This window comes from Jaculus jaculus, chromosome 16 (assembly GCF_020740685.1).
Source record: "Jaculus jaculus isolate mJacJac1 chromosome 16, mJacJac1.mat.Y.cur, whole genome shotgun sequence".
NCBI classification, from domain to species: domain Eukaryota; kingdom Metazoa; phylum Chordata; class Mammalia; order Rodentia; family Dipodidae; genus Jaculus; species Jaculus jaculus.
The window spans coordinates 50419667-50439439 of record NC_059117.1 but is presented as its reverse complement, the minus strand read 5'-3'; the positions used below and the strand labels follow the sequence as shown (position 1 = coordinate 50439439).

The window sequence follows — 19773 nt, the reverse complement described above, 5'->3', positions numbered from 1 at the left end:
GAGAAAGACAGAGAGACCAACAGAGAATGGGAATGGGCTTTTCAGAACCTCTTGTTCCATCAAATTCCAGACACATGCACCACTCTGTACATCTGGCTTTACGTGGTTACTGGTGATTTGAACCTGAGCCGTCAGGCTTTGCAAGCAAGTACCTTTAATTTAAGATGCTGCTCCATCTTCCTAGCCCCTTTTTGCGTTTTTGAAGCAGGGTCTCACTGTAGTCCCAAGCTGACCTGGAATTCACTGTGTAGTCTCAGGGTGGCCTTGAGCTCATGGCAATCCTCCTACCTCTGCCTCCCGAGTGCTGGGATTAAAGGCGTGCGCCACCATGCCCAGCTTCAGCTTCATCTTTCTTCTTGTCAGAATATATAGTTTGTTGCTCCTCTCTGAAATTTGCACACTTAAGCCATTCTCCACATCCTGCTGTTGTTTTCCTTTTTCTAAAAAATATTTTATTTATTTATATGAGAGAGAGACAGACAGCGAGTGGGGGCGGGGAGAGAAAGAAAGTAGTAGGTAGAGAATGGGTACACCAGGGCCTTTAGCCACTGCAAATTAACTCCAGACACATGTGCCACCTGGTGCACCTGGCTTATTTGGGTACTGGGAATTGAGCCTGGGCTTATAGGGGTATTGCAGAATTGAACCTGGCTCATTATGCTTTTCAGGCAAGTGCCTTAAGTGCTAAGTTATCTCCCCGTCCCCCGTTTTGGTAGTTTACCACTGTCAAAACTTTCTCTTATGTATGCGATTATGTGTATATAAATATTCTTTTCTAGTAAAAAGCTATTTAGATATAATCTTAATATGTGATTGGAAAAGCAGAAAAAATTGTGTGGTTGGGTTTCTAGGGGCAAGGGGATAAAACTGTTCTTCTACCTTCCTGTTATTTTCTCTGGAACATCTGTTAGTAGACAGGGTGAGAACTTTGTAATGTAAGACTTGATCATTCCTCACTGATTGTTTGGTAAGTGTACTATAGCTAACGCTTTGGCAAGTGACATTGCTTGTTTGCAGATTAAAGGCTATGCACAGATGTTTTAAAAACAAATCTAAAAATCTTAGTTGTTTATCTCTTCAGGGCATCCAGTTCAATTTGTTTCATTTATGAGACTGTGAGACGATGGATAATGTTGTTGGAATCAGTTTATTATAGTAACCATCACTCTTACTTTAATTTAGCTTAGCCTCTCAAGTTATTGTTTATTTTTACCATTTATCAATTATTTAAAAATATTTTTTGAGAGAGAAAGAGGAAGAGAGAGAGAGAGAGAGAGAGAGAGAGAGAGAGAGAGAGAGAGAGAGAGAAAGAATGTGTGTGTGGACACACCAGGGTCTCTTGCCTCTGCAAACAGACTCCAGATGAATGTGCCACTTTGTGCATCTGGCTTTACTTGGGTACTGGGGAATCAAACCTGAGCCATCAGGCTTTGCAGGCAAGGGGCTTTAGCTGCTGCTGACTCATTTCTCTAGCCCTTGCTTGAGTTTTAAAATACTTTATTTTGTATATTATAACAGTTGATAATGTTTTATCCCCTTGCCCCAGCTTCCTGTTACTGTGGGGCCCTCCTCAGTGGGGTTTTGGTATTCACTGTGGGGTTGTGAAGACCTCAGTCAGTCCCTGTGGGGTGGTGAAGGCGCTGAGCCTCAGGTACTTCTACCTACTCTGTGGCTCTTACAATCTTTCCGCCCTCCTCTTTGGCAATGTTCTCTTAGAACCGTGGCTGGCCTGTTGGCAGTCTGATTTAGTATAGAGTGTTCTATAGCCTCTAGATTTCTGCGTTTATAGGTTTTGATTGACCACTGTGCCTGTCACCATCGCCCTGTAACTGGTTGTCAGGCTAGGAGTAAGAGCAGTGTTCATGTCACTGCTTCCTCTGCAGTTTCTCCTGGACCCTGGCAGATGTGGCAGAGGTGGTAACTCTTGTGGTGGGCAGTTGGCTCTCTTGTCTTATTAGTGGATCTAGGCTCTCCTCTGTTTTCTCTGCCATCTGTAAAATAAAGTAGATTCTCCAACCAAGAGTGAGAGCAGCTTGGGTTAAAGGGGGTATGAAAAGTTGTTTGAGAGATTTTTGGTGTGCAAGCCCACTCTTCTTCTTCACAGAACTGTGCGGGTTTCTCTCTGAAGTCTGAGTTTTCTGACCATGGGATTCTGACTTTGTTTCCAGTACCCGATAACAGTTCTCTCTCACTGATTAGGCCTCTTTCCTATCAGAGCATGGTTGGTTACCTGCAGGAAACTGTGTGCCACTGTTGCACAAGCATGTACTTCTTATCTGGCTGGTTGATTTCATAGTATTCAGGGTCCCCTACTTATTCATGTTGTTGGTGACTATTGTCCTCCAGCAGCTCCCGTATGGCTATGAGGGCTAGCCAGGAGGGAGCTGGTCTCCCTTTTGGTTCCAGAATGGTATTCTGATGTTCTATGGCCTCAGCCTGTGCTGTCTTCACTTGAGATTTTCAAATTTCTTTTCTTTCTTGTTTTTTTGAAGTAGGGTCTCACTGTAGCCCATCCTGACCTGGAATTCACAATGTAGTCTCAGACTGGCCTCTAACATACAGTGATCCTCCTACCTCTACCTCCTGAGTGCTAGGATTAAAGGCAGGTGCTGACATACCTGGGCATAGTTTTTGTAATATTTTTATCTTGCCTATTTAACTGGGTACTACATAATAGTATATTTACATAACAAAAGTTTAAAAATAATTTATATTTATTTATTTGAGAGAGAGGAAAAGAGGCAGGTAGAGAAAGAGAGAGAATGGGTACACCAGGGCCTCCAGCCACTGCAAATGAAGTTCAGACACATGTGCCACCTTGTGCTTCTGGTTTATCTGAGTACTGGGGAATAAAACCTGGGTCCTTGGGCTTTTCAGGCAAGGACCTTAACCAGTAAGCAATCTCTTCAGCCCTCCATAACAAAAGTTTTAAGGTATTTTAGATCTTACATTTTAATACTTTGAAGTAAATTGATGGGGTTTGAAATTTAAACAGTAGACATGCCCAAGAGAAAGAGCTGTAAAGTAAAACGTGGGTCTCCAGGGCATCTCCCGTGCAGTGTGAAGTAACGTGCCTCCTTGCTTAAGCGCTGCCGTGTGCTCTGAGCCATGGCAGCTGGGTGAGCCGCCATGTTAACTCTGCACGTGGACAACAGGGATTACAAAGTGAGTTTGAAGAAACCACAGGAGAAGGCAGTGAGGTGTGCATAGGTGTGTTTGAATTTCATAGACATTTTTAGAGCGACTTTAAAGCATTTCTACTAGGTCAACCTGGAATTCCCCCCCCCTCCAGTTCACATTTTGTGACATCTTTCAAGATTAGTTTTTTACTGGGACTTTTTAAAAAAATATTTTTATTTTTATTTATTTATTTGAGAGAGACAGAATTGGCATGCCAGGGCCTCCAGCCACTGCAAACGAACTCCAGATACACATGCCACCTTGGGTATCTGGCTTATGTGGGGCCTGGGGAGTCGAACCTGGGTTCTTTGGCTTTATAGGCAAGTGCCTTAACCACCAAGCCATCTCTCGAGCCCTCCCCCTTTATTTTGAGACAGGGTGTCACTCTAACCCAGGCTGACCTGGAACTCACTCTGTAGTCCCAGGCTGGCCTCAGATGCACAGCAATCCTTCTACCTGTGTCTCCCAACTGCTGGGATTAAAGTCTATGCACACCTGGCTAACGGGGACTTTTAATATCCATAAATACATAGTATTATAACATATAGATCTTTCCCATTTTAATAAACAACTGATGTTTTAAGCATTTCTTAAAATATGGAATGCCTCACAAATTTGCATGCCATCTTTGCACAGGGGCCATGCTAATCTTTTCTGTATTATTCCAATTGTAGTGTATGTGCTACTGGAGCGAGCACTTAAGCATTTCTGAATGTAATCTGAGTTTGACCCAAGATAGTCTGATTTTAGTGATCTCAGTGAATCCCAATATAATTTGTAGTTTTCTGGTAGTCTCAGGTTTATGAAGTACATCACTGTCAGCTTTATTTACGTGAGCTGTGTACTGAGTATTCTGCTAAGAACTTGTATTTATTTATTTAAGAGAGAGAGTGAGGAGAGTGAGTATGTATGCACCAGGGCCCTTAGTCACTGCGTATGATCTCCAGATGCATGTGCCAGTTTGTGCATCTGGCTTTATGTGCGTACTGGGGAATCGAGCCTGGGCCATCAGGCTTTCCAAGGAAGTGCCTTTAACAGCTGAGCCGTCTCTCCAGCCCAGAGTTTTGGTTACATAATCTCCCTTCAAAGTTCTCAAACTCTTATAAGGATTTATACTGCTATCACCATTTTTACAGTTGAGAAGAGTGAAGGTCCAGGAAGTAACTTGCTCGAAGTTGCACATCAAGAGCCTAGATAGATAGATGACTTCAGCACTATGTCTAAGCCTATCATGTTGGCTCACACTTTTATCCTAGCATTTGTGATGTTCATGGTGCTCATAGTAGGAGGATCACAGAGAGTTCAAGGCCAGCCTGGGCTAGGGTGAGACCCTGCCTCAAACAAAAACAAACACACATACAAACAAACCCTTCCACCCCCCCCCACAAACCCACTGTGTTCTTCTTCCCCTCTGGTTATACTTATAACATTGTCACATAACATGCATGTGAGTGATTTCAATAATGTGCTGAAAGGAGCATGTGACAAGTTGAATGTCTGTCCCCCATAGACTGAGGTGTTTTATTAAAACTGAGTTTGTAGCTTCAGCCCTGAGCAGGCAGACTCCTGCCACAGGGAGATATGCCACTGAGGGAGGACCTGAATTCCAGACCAGTGTGTAGAGAAGTTTGCTCTCTGGGGGTCCTGATTGCTGCCTATTCTTGCTTGCTGCTTTTTGGTTTTCCTGGCTAGCAGTCTCTCTCTGTTTGGATTTATGAGTGGAAGCCAGCTTCTTCTGCTATGGATGGACTGTCCCCTGAATCTGTGAGCTTGAAATAAAGCCCTTCCTCCCATAAACGATGTCTGGTTTGGACTTTCATCCCAGCAGCATGGTGCTGTCCATTACAATACAAAAACACTGGCTTCATTCTCTCACATATCCAAAGATGGCTTTGCATTTTCTCCGTGTCCTCAGAGGTGGATCAGAGTCCCTACCCAGGGTCCACTCTGACCCACTTGTGACTCTATCTTCCCCCTGGGGGAGGAGTCCACAGTGCTGAGTGCAGGTGCCCACAAAACCTGTGTCTGGCATTGCAGAATCTACTTCCATAGGCACTAGCCTGTGATCTGTCTGTGTAAATGACCCTGGGTTGCCTTCCTGGGTCTGTCCTTCTAAGGGCAAATCATTTTAGCAGAATTCCCATCTCTGGCTATAGGGTCCCCAAGGGGCACATGTTTGCAATATTATAGACCAGATGTAGGTAAACTCTAGTCCATGAGCCAAATTCAACTACCACCTGTTTCTTTAAAATAAAGTTTTATTGGAATATACCATTGCCTATCTGGTTGTAAATTGTCTGTAGTTCCTTTCATGCTGAAATGGCAGTTCTGACAGTGAGTTAATGCCCTGAAATACATTCTCATTTTGTCTTTCACTGAAGAAACTTGCTGGCCATGGGTATTCTTGGAAATAGCCTGGTGTGCTTGCTGTATGTGGGGCTCCTGGGATATGTCTGAGCCAGCAGTGGGAAGAGAGGCTGTGGTTAGTGGGGGCTAGTCCTCTCAGTCACCATTTTTCGGCTAGAACTTGGATGAGTAAGAATTTGGATTCAAGAATGAAGTGTGACCCTTCCTATCTTTACAATTGTCAAGATAGGAGGATGGGATGTGCTTTAAATTTTATTTATTTATTTATTTGAGAGAGGGGGGAGAGAGCAAGCAAGAGGCAGATAGATAGATAGATAGATAGATAGAGAGAGAGAGAGAGAGAGAGAAAGAGAGAATGGCATTCTAGGGCCTCTGGCCACTGCACATATACTCCAGATGCATGTACCATTTGTACATCTGACTTTACATGGGTACTGGGGAATCGAACCTGGGTTCTTTAACTTTGCAGACAAGCGTCTTAATGGCTAAGCAATGTATCCAACTCCAGGATGTTTTATTTGCCAGTTTTCCAGCTCAGTGTACAACTGAGATTAATAGTCCCCTGTCCTGGGCCCTACAATGTTAGACTGAATGTTCTAACTGTAGTGTGTGCTGTCAGGGTTTATGGGTAAGAGGGAAGAGAGACCTCAACAAGTAATCACACAAATCAATGTGAAATAAGTGTGGGATTGCTTTTGGGTCATATGTGGATTGGACTGTATGGGGACCAGGTCCCAAATCCTGATAGTGGCAAGGGGTAGCATAGGTGTGTTTGCTATAAAAATTAATCTAATTTCAGTGAGTTTGAGGCCATCCTGACTCCAGAGGGAAGTCTAGGTCAGCATAGGCTAGAGTGAGACCTTACCTCAAAAGAACAAGGGCTGGCGAGATGGCTTAGTGGTTAAGTCTGTGAAGCCTAAGGACTTATGTTCACCTTTCCATATCCCATGTAAGCCACGTGCAAGGTGATGGGAGCTCACAAGGTTGAGCATGCACACAGGGTGTTGCATGCATGTGGAGTTCGATTTCAGTGGCTGGATAGATGGCTTAGTGATTAAGGCACTTGCCAGCAAAGCTTTGCATTCTGGGTTTGATTCCCCAGTTACCCACATGGAGCCAGATGCACAAAGTGGCACATGTGTTTGGAGTTCCTTTGCAGCAGTTAGAGACCCTGGTGCACCTATTTTTTTCCTCTCTCTTTACTTGCAAACAAACAAACAAAAAATCAAATAAATAAATGACATTAAAAAAACCAAAAGAAAAAAGAGGAAAGTTTTAAGTGAGAAGGGGAGATATTTTGTGACCACCATTGTAACTTAAGGCAGCTTGAGTGACACGGAGCAGCAGTGTTAAAATGGGCAATGCTGGGCTCAGCGTTTCAAAGTGCTTCAAAGTACGTGCTGTGCCAGCCTGGCGACCTGAATTTGGGTATCCAAGACTGACCTAAAGCTGGGTGCAAGTTGTATACCTGCCCACTAGGAGGATCCAGGAGGGGGAGACAGGGAAATATTGAAGCTCTTGGGCCAGGTAGCCTGGTTTGGCAGTGACAAACAAGAGTCCCTGTTTCAGCTGGAGATATGGTTTAGTGGCCAAGACACTTGCTTGCAAGCCTGATGGCCCAGTTTAAAAATCTCCAACACCCCTGTAAAGCCAGATGCACGTAATGGGCTGTTTTCAAACAAGGTGGAAGATGAGGACGGATATTCTGAGGTTGTTCCATGACCAACATATGTGTACTTTGCCCCAGTAAATGAAACCACGAGAGGGTATGAGATAAGTTAAACTAGGGTCATGTTTGTGCAGTCAGGTAGCAATAGATATTGGAATTAGGGGACAGAGTCAAGGGAGAGTCTGGGAAATTTACTGAATTTCATAATGGACTTGAAGTGGGTAGTGAGAGAGAATGAATTCTTATTTTTATTTTATTTTATTTATTTTTTTGGTTTTTCAAGGTAGGGTTTCAATCTAGCCCAGGCTGGCCTGGAATTCACTATGGAGTCTCAGGGTGGCCTCAAACTCACGGTGATCCTCCTACCTCTGCCTCCTGAGTACTGGGATTAAAGGCGTGCACCACCACACCCAGCTTGAATTCTTATTTAAGACCTTTTATGTGGGCAGAGTGATCCAACACTGAAGTGCCCATAAGGGCAGGCATGGAAAGAAGTTCGGATATAGTAAGTTTGGAGGAAGTGCAGGGAAGTGGGCAGCAAAAGCTAGTGTGCCTTCTCAAAGGGACAGGTCTGGTTGGCTCCAATCTGTCACTACTTTGGAGGAAAGTGGGTCTGGCATTTTCAGACTTGCAGATTTTTTTTTTTTTTTTTTTTTTAAGGAGAAGGTGTAATGTGGATTTTAATGTGAAACGTCTGCATCCTTCTGTGTTGGCAATGAGATGGAAATTCTACATAACACTGTGCTGGCCATATTCAATACATCTGAAGGCAGTGTCTGAGTATTCAGCTACTTCGTGCTTGAGATCTGTTCTATACTGTGTATTCCTGTAGAAATGCTTTATTTGGGGGTCAATTGTAGTCGGTGACAGTGTTTTTAAAAGTCGGATGGGCTAATCAGACAAAAGGGAGGCATTTTAAGTTGGCTAAGCCTTTCTTGGGAGATACTGATGATCTCAGCTCACATGGTCTGTCGGCAGGGCTCAGGTGATGGGCTGAGGCTGAAATCTGTGGAAATAAACTTAACCTAATTTGGAACAGATAGCAGGAAGTGCTTTTGTCTTAAAATAGTCCATTCCAGACTGTGAAAGTCTGAAGTACTTGAGTGAGACAGGAATTAAGGCTCTCCCCAGTTTTTCCCCCTGAGTTCTACTTTAAGAGTCCTTAAGCCTTTTAAGAGAGTTGGAATGGGTGAGTGTATATTTTATTTATGAATCCAGATGCAATTAGAGACAACTTCCTCATTGGCTCATAAAACTATCTTTTATTTCATTTGAGCTTTAAACGGAACTTGCCCTTGAACCTCAAATTTTATTCATGAGGTGCTTTTAGACTGGAAGGTGTTTGCAACTAATTTCTTGGGTGTCCCGATTTCTTTGATGCCAGCAATAGTTGTTTCTTGGCACAGTTTGGCTTAATTAATAATTTATCCTTCTTGGTATGGTTTGCATGCCACCAATATACATACAATAGGCTCTTTTGTTTGTTTTTCTCCTCAGTAGGGTCTCACTGTGGCCGAGGCTGACCTGAAATTCACTATGTAGACTCAGGCTGTCCTCAAACTTACAGTGATCCTCCTACCGCTGCCTCCTGAGTGCTGGGATTAAAGGTGTGCGTCACCACGCCCAGACACAACAGGTATTTTTAAGAGTTTATTTATTTATTTATTTTCAAGGAAAGACAGAGACAGAGAGGGAGACTGAGAGAATGGGCATGTGAGGGCCTCTTGGCACTGCAAATGAACTTCAGATGCATGTACCACTTTGCGCATCTGGCTTTATATGGGTACTGGGAAATTAAACCTTATCTGACAGGCTTTGCAGGAAAGCTCCTTTAATGGTTGAGTCATCTCCCCAGCTTACAACGAGGTCTTCAGTGCCATATTATTTCCTTGTTTTTTGAGGTAGAGTGCCAGTCTAGCCCAGGCTGACCTGGAACTTATTCTGTAGTCTCAGGCTGGCCTCGGACTCACAGTGATCCTTCTTTCTTGGCCTCCCGAGTGCTGGGAGTAAAGGCGTGTGCCACCACCCGTGGTTATTAGTTAGTTCCTAAGAATGCATTTAAAAAAGCTTAAAGACGAAGTCAGTACTTGGAAACAGAGTATATCATTTCAGTATGGATTGCTGAATAAAAGTTGATTTTCAGGATCTTTCTCAGATATTCATTTTAGAGAACTAAAAAGAAAATCAGGGTAGAGGAAATAATTAGTAGGACAACAACCAAAAAAAAAAAAAAAAAAAAAAACCCAAGTGTCAAAGCAGGTTCCTCAAAATATACCAGGGAATTTCAGCACAGCTGGGAGGAGGGCGGAGGCTGAGTGACTGGTAGAACAGGTCAGGAGGCCTCGGAGGATGTGACAGCCAGGGGAGCGTGACTTTGGCATATTTGTCAGGTGAACCTGAACTCCCAAAAGAGTGACCGCATTCCGTGCAGCAGCTTTAAGGGTGAAAGAGTTCTAGGCAACCATCCCTATTCTTCATAAGTTTGGTGCAATAAAGTCATTTCCAGGTACTGTGTTTGGACTACATTGCTAATTGACATTATCATGAAGGGGCTGGAGGCATGGTTTTAGAAGTTAAGGTGAAGCCTAAGGACCCAGGTTCAATTCCTCAGAACCCACATATACCACATACACATGGTGGTGCATGTGTCTGGAGTTTGTTTGCAGTGGCTAGAAGCCCTGGTGTGCCCATTCTCTCTCTCTCATAAAGAAATAAATATTTAAAAAATAGCTGCAGCATGATTTTTTGTGTATTTCCAAGAAAAACAGAAGTAAACTTAGAGCAATGTAAACATTTCTAATAAAATTTCTTAGAAATAGTATATAACTTAAAAAAAAACATTTTTTTGGGCTGGGGCGATGGCTTAGTGGCTAAAGGCACTTGCTTACAAAGCCTGCTGGCTTGGGTTCGATTCTCTAGTATCCATGTACAGCCAGAGACACAATGTGGTGCATGCATTGGGAGTTTGTCTACAAGTGGCAGGACGCTCTGGTCACACCCATTCCCAGTCTCTCAAATAAACAAAAATGTTGAAAAAAAATTAAAAATCTGTTTTTATTTTATTAATTTTCCCATGTGAGGGAGAGACCAGGACCCCTTGCTGCTATATACGAACTCCAGATGCATGTACTACTTTGTGCATGTGGCTTTAACATGAGTCCTGGGAACTCAAACTCAGTCAGGCTTTGCAAGCAAGTACCCTTTGCTGGTGAACCATCTACCCTGACCAGAATTCTTTTTCTGTTCTTTTTTAAAAAAATATTTTTATTTGAGAAAGAGAGAGAGAGAAAGAAGGAGAGAGAGAATGGGCTCACCAGGGCCTCTAGTCACTGCAAACCAACTCCAGGTGCATATGCCACCATGTGCATCTAGCTTATGTGGGTTCTGAGGAATCAAACTTGGGTCCTTAGGCAAGTGCCTTAACTGCTAAACCATTTCTCTAGCCCATGGCGAAGGTCTTTGGAGGTCCAAAGCTAATCTAGCATGAATCAAAGTGGTTCATTTTCCTCAAGTAAAACAAACAATTTCCTCATTGGCTTTGAGAGCTTTTCACTTAGTTTGGAGGCAGGGTGGAAGAGCTGGTTTTATGAAAGTATACATGTAGTTTAATGGTTTGGGATAATTTTTCTTTTCAAATAAACACTATGGATATCATGTTATCTATCCTGCCTATACCTTCATCTATTTACCATTATTGTCATCTATCTATCATCTGCCATCTTTCTATCATCTATTTGTTTATCTATCATGTATCTATCTCTTACTATTTGTTTGTGTTTCTATCATCTTTTTATCTACCTATCAATTGTGTATCTATCACCTATGTATCTCTCTCTATCTTCTATTATGTATATATCTCTTATCTAGCATCTCATCTATCATCTACCTGTGTCTAATATCTGTCTACCATTTACCTATCTATATCATCTATCTAATCTTTCTACCTGTGTTATTTTTGCTTTAGAGAGAAAGAGAGAGAGGGAGAGAGAGAGAGGTGGGGGGGAACTGACAGGGTCTCAACCACTGCAATCATACTCCAGACGCTTGTGCCATCTAGTGGGCATGTGTGGCCTTGTGCTCGCCTCTCCTTTGTGCATCTGGTTTATGTGGGATCTGGAGAGATGAACATGGGTCTCCAGGCTTCGCAGGCAAGTGCCTGAACTACTAAGCAATCTCTCCAACCCTATTTTTTAGGTGGTGCTGGGATTGAATTTAGGGCCTTGTGCATGCTAGGCAAGTACTCGCCCACCACCTTTATATAATTTGAGATATGATGCAGTTATGGTCAGAGTTAAAGAAGTTTGGTTTTAATTCGCCTTTTTCTCATTTCACAGATCTCTGATTGGAGTCACTCCTGGTACAGACTGTGTGGGAGAATGCAGTGAAAATTCTGGCCAACAGTGGAAGTAGCATTTCTTCTCCTCAGCTGTACCTCACCACAGAAGAAAAAAATGTATGGAAGTGCAAGAACCATCACCAATCTGGAAGGCAGTCCTTCCCGATCGCCTCGTTTGCCAAGGTCTCCTCGTTTGGGGCATCGGAGAACAAGCAGTGGGGGAGGGGGAGGGACAGGAAAGACTCTGTCTATGGAGAATATCCAGTCTCTTAATGCAGCCTATGCTACGTCTGGACCCATGTACTTGAGCGATCATGAGGGGGTGGCTTCAGCACCGTACCCCAAGGGCACCATGACTCTGGGCAGGGCCACAAACCGAGCTGTGTATGGAGGCCGCGTCACGGCCATGGGGAGCAGTCCCAACATTGCTTCGGCGGGACTCTCCCACACAGATGTCCTTTCCTACACAGATCAACACGGGCTGAGCAGCTCCTCCCATCACCACCACCACCAGGTCCCCTCCATGTTGAGACAGGTGAGAGACAGCACAATGTTAGACCTTCAAGCCCAGCTCAAGGAACTGCAGCGAGAGAATGACCTCCTCCGGAAAGAGCTGGACATTAAGGACAGCAAACTGGGGTCCTCCATGAACAGCATCAAGACTTTCTGGAGCCCCGAGCTGAAGAAGGAGAGAGTGCTGAGGAAAGAAGAGGCGGCCCGGATGTCCGTCCTCAAGGAGCAGATGAGGGTGTCTCATGAAGAGAACCAGGTAGGTCTGACTTGTCACTCAAGCTTGGCTTCTCACACAGCAGTTGGTGCTTTTTGCAGATGGATTGCAGGACCTGGACCGCAGGAAGCTTGTCAGCCAACAAGAAGTGATAGCTTCGTATGTGTTTGACTTGGAGGCAGCACCAGGAAATATGATAAATATGTCATAGTTTATGATTTCCTTATTCCAGTAACCTTTTCACCTAGCTGTGGTGGGGGTGGGGAGGGATCACTCCTCATTGACAACTTTTAAAAAAAACAACAACCAATATTTTTTCTTTAAATTTTTAGTTAAAAAAATTATTTGCAAGCTGAGAGAGATAGAAGAGAGACAGAGAGAAAATGAGCACACCAAGGCCACCAGCTGCTGCAAACCAACTCCGGGTACATGCACTACTTTGTGTATCTAGCGCTATGTGGGTACTGGGGACTTAAACCCGGGTCTTTAGGCTTCGCAGGCAAGTACTTCAATTGCTGAGCCATGTCTCTAGCACTTCATTGACAACTTTTGTCTTCAGTTAATTTTATTCTCTTTTTCAGCAGTTGCAACAGCTCTTAAGATGTTCCTCCCTCTCAGTGGAAGAGGAAATTGCTAATGGCTATGAGAGTAAACATTTTACTTTAAAAGGCGCACACCTTTAATCCCAGCACAGGCAGAGGATTGCTGCATGCTTGAGGCCAGCCTGAGACTACATAGTGAATTCCAGGTCAGCCTGGGCTAGAGTGAGACCCTACTTCAATAAAAATAAATATATATATTTTTAAAAGCTACATATGACTAGTGAATTGGGCTTTTTTATTTTGTACTAGCATTGTTTCCTAAAATGAGTGGAGTTTGTTCTCTAAGTAGCAAATTGAACAGTATGAAATGGGATTGAATAAAATAGGTTTGATACCATGTGAAAGAAACAAGATTCATTCTCATTTGATTGTATTGCCTCTATCCATTCAGTACTAATTTACTGTGGTGTGAAAGATGCCTTCATTTTCTTCTTTGGTTCATGTTTCCGGTCATAGTGAGATTAGTGGGATCGCCTTCCCAGAGACTACCTGAAGTTAGGCCAACCAGTGCCCCTCCTTAAGGCATTTAGGGACACTCATTGCCTCTAGAATGAAGAGAACCTCCTCCTTCTCCTCCTCCTTCTTTTTCCTTTCAGATTTTCTAGGCAAAGTCTTGCTCTAGCCCGGGCTGACCTGGAATTCACTATGTAGTTTCAGGCTGGTCTTGAACTCACAGCGAACCTCCTACCTCTGCCTCCCAAGTGGTGCTGGGATTAAAGGTGTGTGCCACCACACCCAGCCAGATGAGAGTCTTCTTTGCTGAGCCCACAGCTGCTGCTCTTGGAATGCATGGGCCTGCCTCATCTTGTAGCCCCTTGTTTCACATCAGAGTTCCTTGTGCCACCCCTTGGTCCCTCTGCACCCAGGGTTCCCACCCGCTTGCTTTGCCCGTGTTCCTCCACACTGCTCCTGCTGCCCTTTCAGCCCAGCCAGTCTTAATTTTCAAATCCTATCTATTATGTGAGGCCCATCTATTTTTTAAAAATAATTTTGGTCTTTTAAAAAGCTACTTTATTTTTATTTATTTATGTGAGAGAGAGAGAGAAAGAAGGAGAGAGGATGGGGAAGAGAGAGAGAGAGAGAGAGAGAGAGAGAGAGAGAGAGAGAGAGAGAGAGAGAGAGAGAGAGAGAGAGAGAGAATAGGCACTCCATGGCTTCCAGTTGCTGCAAATGAGCTCTGGATACATGTACCACCTTGGGCATCTGGCTTTTGTGTGTCCTGGGGAATTGAACCTGGGTTCTTTGGCTTTGCAGGCAAGCCCTTTAACTGTTAAGCCATCTCCCTAGTTCAAGCCCATCTTTTTTTTTTTTATTGACAACTTCCCTGAATTACTATGAACATAATCCCAATCCACGATGCGCCCCCTACCCCCTCTCGCCCCTGGTCTGGAATCCCTCCTCCACTGAATCCTTTCTTCTTTTCAACTAGTCTCTCTTCTATTTTGTTGTTACTTTATTGCTTCTTCCTTATTATTCAGGCCTCGTGTAGGTAGGCCCAGCCACTGTGAGGTCATGAATATCATGACCGCATTGTGAGCACTCCTCCCCTTCCTTCGGCTCTTACATTCTTTTCCACCATGGTCTCGAGTTTAGGAAAGTGTGGTAGAGATGTCTTGAGGCCCACCTTATATGCTGCTGTTGTCACAAGTGCCTTGGAATCAGATGTGTCTTTGTTTAAAACTCAGTTTCGGGCTGGAGAGATGGCTTAGCTGTTAAGGCGTTTGCCTGCAAAGCCGCAGGATACCAGTTTGATTCTCCAGGACCCACGAAAGCCAGATGCACAAGGAAGCACATGTATCTAGAATTCGTTTGCAATGGCTGAAGACCCTGGCACACCTGTCTCTCTCTCCCTCTTTCTGTCTCTTTCTCTCTCTCTCAAATAAACAAATAAAAAAATCTAAAAAATCTAAAAATAATTTAAAAAAACACCTCAGTTTCCCCTGGTATAGTAGCGCACACTTTTAATCCCAGCACTTGGGAGGCAGAAGTAGGAGGACCACTATGAATTCGAGGTCAGCCTGGGATTACAGAGTGAGTGCCAGGCCAACATGGACTAAAGCGAGACCCTACCTCAGATAAACAACAAACAACAACAACAAAATCCCTATTTTTAATTCTTGCTGGCAGAGAAAAGGTGGAATTCCCAGAGAGCCTTTGCCTGGAGAAATTTGTTCTAATTCCAACCTGACCAAACTAAGGGCCCCTGCTGATGGCCTGTTACCATACTCTGCCTTTCCTGTGTGTGTGCTGACTTCTCTGTCTGTTTCTCTGGCCGGCACTAGTTTGGAGCTAAACTTCCGTGGAAGCATTTGTGACTTGTCCAGAATTCTGCCTTTGTTCTTTTCTCTGTGCAGAACCCGAGCACCTTATCTCTTTGATTACCTGACAGAGCCGCTGTCGGTTTGCAGATGTGGAAAATGGCATTCTTTTATTTGGAACAGAGAGCTTTGTTCTTCACTCCTAAATCAAATTAATGCTCTCTATGATCATTTCTGCTGTTTTTCTGACTTAGCTGACTCATGAACTCCTTGTGAACCTACTGCTACAATGGCCTTCCCCTCTGCTCTGCCTTCTTTATCTCTTCTTTGTAGGTTTTTTTTTTTTTTAAGTGGTTAAATGAAACAGTTAAGCAATTATGAAAGTAGTGACAAAATGTTTGAAGGTGGGCTGGAGAGATGGCTTGGTGATTAAAGGCATGTTCTTACAAAGCCTGATGGCGTGGGTTCACTTCCCCAGTAGCCATGGAAAGCCAGATGCACAAAGTAGTTCATGTGTCTGGAGTTTGTTTGCAGTGGCAGGAGGCCCTGGAGCATCCATTCTCTCTCAAATAATAAATAAATATATTTTTTAAGTTATAAAATAGGGCTGAAGAGATGGTTCAGGGGTTAAGGTGCTTGCTTGCAAAGCCTAATGACCAAGGTTCAATTCCCCAGTACCCACATAAAGTGAGATACACAAAGTAGACATGCATCTTGAATTATTTGCAGTGGCTAGAGGCCCTGGCACACCTAGTCTTCTCTCTCTCTCCCTCTCTCCTTGCAAATATATAATATATGCATATGTGAAGGGGCTTGGGAGAAAGGGGCTGAGATGAGGAGACAGAGGAGGGTGGTAGGAGGAGATTATGATCAGGGCACATTTTGCATATGAATGGAAATTGTCAATAAAAAGTTCAAAAATAAAAATGTTGAAGTAAATTTTAATTATGTCACCTTTTTGTTTAATTATTTTTTTGGTGCTAGGGATTGAACGCAGCACCTCACAATTGCTAGGCAGATACTGTACAAATGAGCTGCACTCCCAGCTGAGGTAAAATTTAGTGACTTTCTTTTTTTTTTTGGTTTTGATAAAAACATTTAAAAACTCTTATCTATTTGTGGTAACAGTTTTTTTTTTTTTTTTTTTTTTACTTGACCCTAGGCCAATCTTGAACTCAATATGTAGCTGATGATGACCTTAAACTCCTGATCCTCTTGACTCCCCAGTGCTAGGGAATATAAGCGAGTTCATGCGGCTAAGGGATTGAACCCAGAGCTTCATGTCTGCTAGGCCAGCACTCTACCACCTGAGCTGCAGCCCCAGCCTGAGTACAGTTCAGTGTCCTCATGGTGCCAAACCCAACTGGAGAGCCAAGGGAAGATGTTGTGTGAAGGGAAGTTCAGGATCCATGCGGCCATTAGGTAGGTAGGTGGTAGCTGGGACCAAATTTCTCATGTGAAAAGGGTTGATGCTCAGTTTCCTGGTTGTATATCCCATCCCTTCCTTACTTCCCACCCCCTTCAGTTCTCTCCAAGGTCCTACTTCTCTATGACAGGATATGACCTGGACGTAAATACATTTGTCACCACTATGAGTTGCAGGACTGGAGTTTGGGTTCGTGTGTAGCAGCAGAGAGCATGGTTGTCTTTTGCTGTGTGATGTGCTTTCTTGAAGTGCAGGAAGGCAGAGCGTAATGTGATGAGCAGCGTACCCCTGGGGAGGCGTGAACCCATACTCCATGTTTTCAGCGTCATCTTAGTAAGGGAACTGGGGAAAGCTGAGGTCAAAATATTGATAGGAAATGTTTACTGCTACCAGGGCAGCCTGTTTAGATTTTTTTTTTTTTTTTTGTGGTTTTTCGAGGTAGGGTCTTACTCTAGCTCAGGTTGATCTGGAATTCACTGTGTAGTCTCAGGGTGGACTTGAACTCACAGTGATCCTCCTACCTCTGCCTCCCATAGTATTGTTTTTTAAAAACTATTTCTACTTATTTATTTATTTGGAAGAAGAATGAGAGAGAGAGAATGGCACACCAGGGCCTCTAACCAGTACAAATGAACCTCAGGTGTATGCATTGCTTTATGCATCTGGCTTTACATGGGTACTGGGGAACTGAAGTCAGGTCCATAGGCTTTAGACGCAAGCACCTTAGCTACTGAGCCATTCTCTCCAGCCCCTCCCCATCATTTAGTATTTTTGATGAACTTTGGGGTGGGGATAGATGTTACCATAAGGAAGTAAAGTGACCAAATTTTCTCAAAAAGTAGGTGTTTCTTTTCTTTTTTTTTCTCTCCCTCTTTCCTCTGTCTCTTCATTTTCTTGGGGCGGGGGGATACTACAGGGTCTTGCTATGTAGACCAGGCTGGCCTCAAACTTGTAACAATCCTCTTGTCTTTTCTTCCTGAGTGCCTGGATTGCGGGTACACACCACTGCTCTGGGTTCTGTCTTTTCTTCCTGAGTGCCTGGATTGCGGGTACACACCACTGCTCTGGGTTCTGTCTTTTCTTCCTGAGTGCTTGGATTGCGGGTACACACCTGCTCTGGGTTCTGTCTTTTCTTCCTGAGTGCTTGGATTGCGGGTACACACCTGCTCTGGGCTCTGTCTTTTCTTCCTGAGTGCTTGGATTGCGGGTACACACCTGCTCTGGGTTCTGTCTTTTCTTCCTGAGTGCTTGGATTGCGGGTACACACCACTGCTCTGGGCTCTGTCCTTTCTTCCTGAGTGCTTGGATTGCGGGTACACACCACTGCTCTGGGCTCTGTCTTTTCTTCCTGAGTGCTTGGATTGCGGGTACACACCACTGCTCTGGGCTCTGTCTTTTCTTCCTGAGTGCTTGGATTGCGGGTACACACCACTGCTCTGGGCTCTGTCCTTTCTTCCTGAGTGCCTGGATTGCGGGTACACACTTGCTCTGGGCTCTGTCTTTTCTTCCTGAGTGCTTGGATTGCGGGTACACACCTGCTCTGGGCTCTGTCTTTTCTTCCTGAGTGCTTGGATTGCGGGTACACACCACTGCTCTGGGCTCTGTCTTTTCTTCCTGAGTGCCTGGATTGCGGGTACACACCACTGCTCTGGGCTCTGTCCTTTCTTCCTGAGTGCCTGGATTGCGGGTACACACCACTGCTCTGGGCTCTGTCCTTTCTTCCTGAGTGCCTGGATTGCGGGTACACACCACTGCTCTGGGCTGTCTTTCTGCTCTTTACACCTCTGCTCTGTGTCCCACTGTAATAGAGAACAGAGACAGAAAGCACAGAGAGGACATCTTCTTAGTGCCTTTCCTTCCTTTTTTTTTTTTTTTTTTTTTTTTTTTGAGGCAGCATGTCACTCTAATACAGGCTCACCTGGAACTCACTCTGTAGCTCCAGGCTGGCCGTGAACTCATGGCTATCCTTTTACCTCAGCCTCCTGAGTGCTGGGATTAAAGGTGGGTGTTATCATGTCCAGCCATTTTCATTTTTTTCAGAAAATTATTTGTTTGCAAGCAGAGAGAGAGGAAGAGGGAGAGAGGGAAAGGGAGGGAGAGAGAGAGAGAAAGAAAGCATGAATGAATATCCCAGGGCCTCTTGTTTCTGCAAATAAACTCTAGATGCATGTGCCACTTTGTGCATCTGACTTTATGTAGGTACTGGGGAATCGAACCTGGGCCACCAGCAGGCTTTGCAATCAAGCACCTTTAACCATTGAGCCAACTCCCTAGAAAGGTTATGAGGAGTGGGGTGCAGTGATGACTGTTTGTAGTCCCAGTTACTTGAGATGCTGTGGTGTGAGGATTGCTTGAGCTAGAAGTTCAAGACCAAAGCCAAAGAGCTTTGCTCAAAAAGCCTCATAACTGGACATTATTCAGGTATTTGTAACTGACAACTTAATGAATAGAGGTTATTGAGTTTTGAGTCAGGCACATCTTTAATCCCAGCACTAGGGAGGCAGAAGTAGGAGGAGCACTGTGAGTTTAAGGCTAGCCTGCAATAAAGGGTAAGTTTCAGGTCAGCTGGGACTAAAGGGAGGCTTTGCCTCAAAAGCAGAAAACAAAAAAATGAGAAGTTATTATATTCCTGTTTAATTTTAACTTTGTATTTTAATTGCTTTTCTCCCCAAATTAGTTATACAGGATGCAATTTTTAGACATTTCCCTAGGTTGTGTGTGGCCAGCCAAGACTCTGTCTGAATATAAATAGCATCTCATACTAGGAGACTGTGCTAGATCTAATATTTATCCATCTCGTGCAGAAGTGGGACAAGGTCGTTGGGAAATGTAACCCAAGAAGTGTAAGTAAACCTGTCTGGGGAATGTTAAAGCTTTTAAGCAATGGTTATGTGATAATTTCTATTTCTGGCTTCACACTATAGAAAAGAATCTACGTTAAGTCAATATTAATAATTCAACATATGATTTATTAAGTCATAGCTCGAGCCTTCAAGTTGAAAAGTTGAGAAAGGGGTCACATTTCTGTTAGCTGTTTTAAGTCTTAATTTTAATTCCTCTCTCTTTTTTTGACACAAGTTCTCAAGTATCGTAGGTTGGCTTTGAATTTTCTCTGTAGCCAAAGATGATCTTGAATTACAGTGTGCACCACCATGACTGGCTTATATAGGGCTAGGGACTAAATTCAGGCCTTTGTGCCTCCTTAGCA

At 43.8% G+C, this 19773-nt stretch overlaps 1 protein-coding gene and 1 non-coding gene across 15 annotated transcripts in view; one reads left to right on the top strand and one right to left on the bottom strand.

Annotated features, from left to right (window-relative positions):
• Erc2 (ELKS/RAB6-interacting/CAST family member 2) overlaps window positions 1-19773 on the top strand; it is a 1023973-nt gene that overhangs the window by 21586 nt on the left and 982614 nt on the right. For all 14 annotated transcript variants that reach the window (XM_045136003.1, XM_045136012.1, XM_045136010.1 and 11 more), the window contains one exon: window positions 11551-12321. In XM_045136003.1, coding sequence (XP_044991938.1) covers window positions 11668-12321 — 654 coding nt within the window. In that variant the 5' untranslated portion in view covers window positions 11551-11667. The remainder of the gene's footprint in view (window positions 1-11550; window positions 12322-19773) is intronic.
• Window positions 3772-3878, bottom strand: LOC123455390. The gene has a single exon (XR_006633879.1). It is a non-coding gene; the product is annotated as a U6 spliceosomal RNA (small nuclear RNA).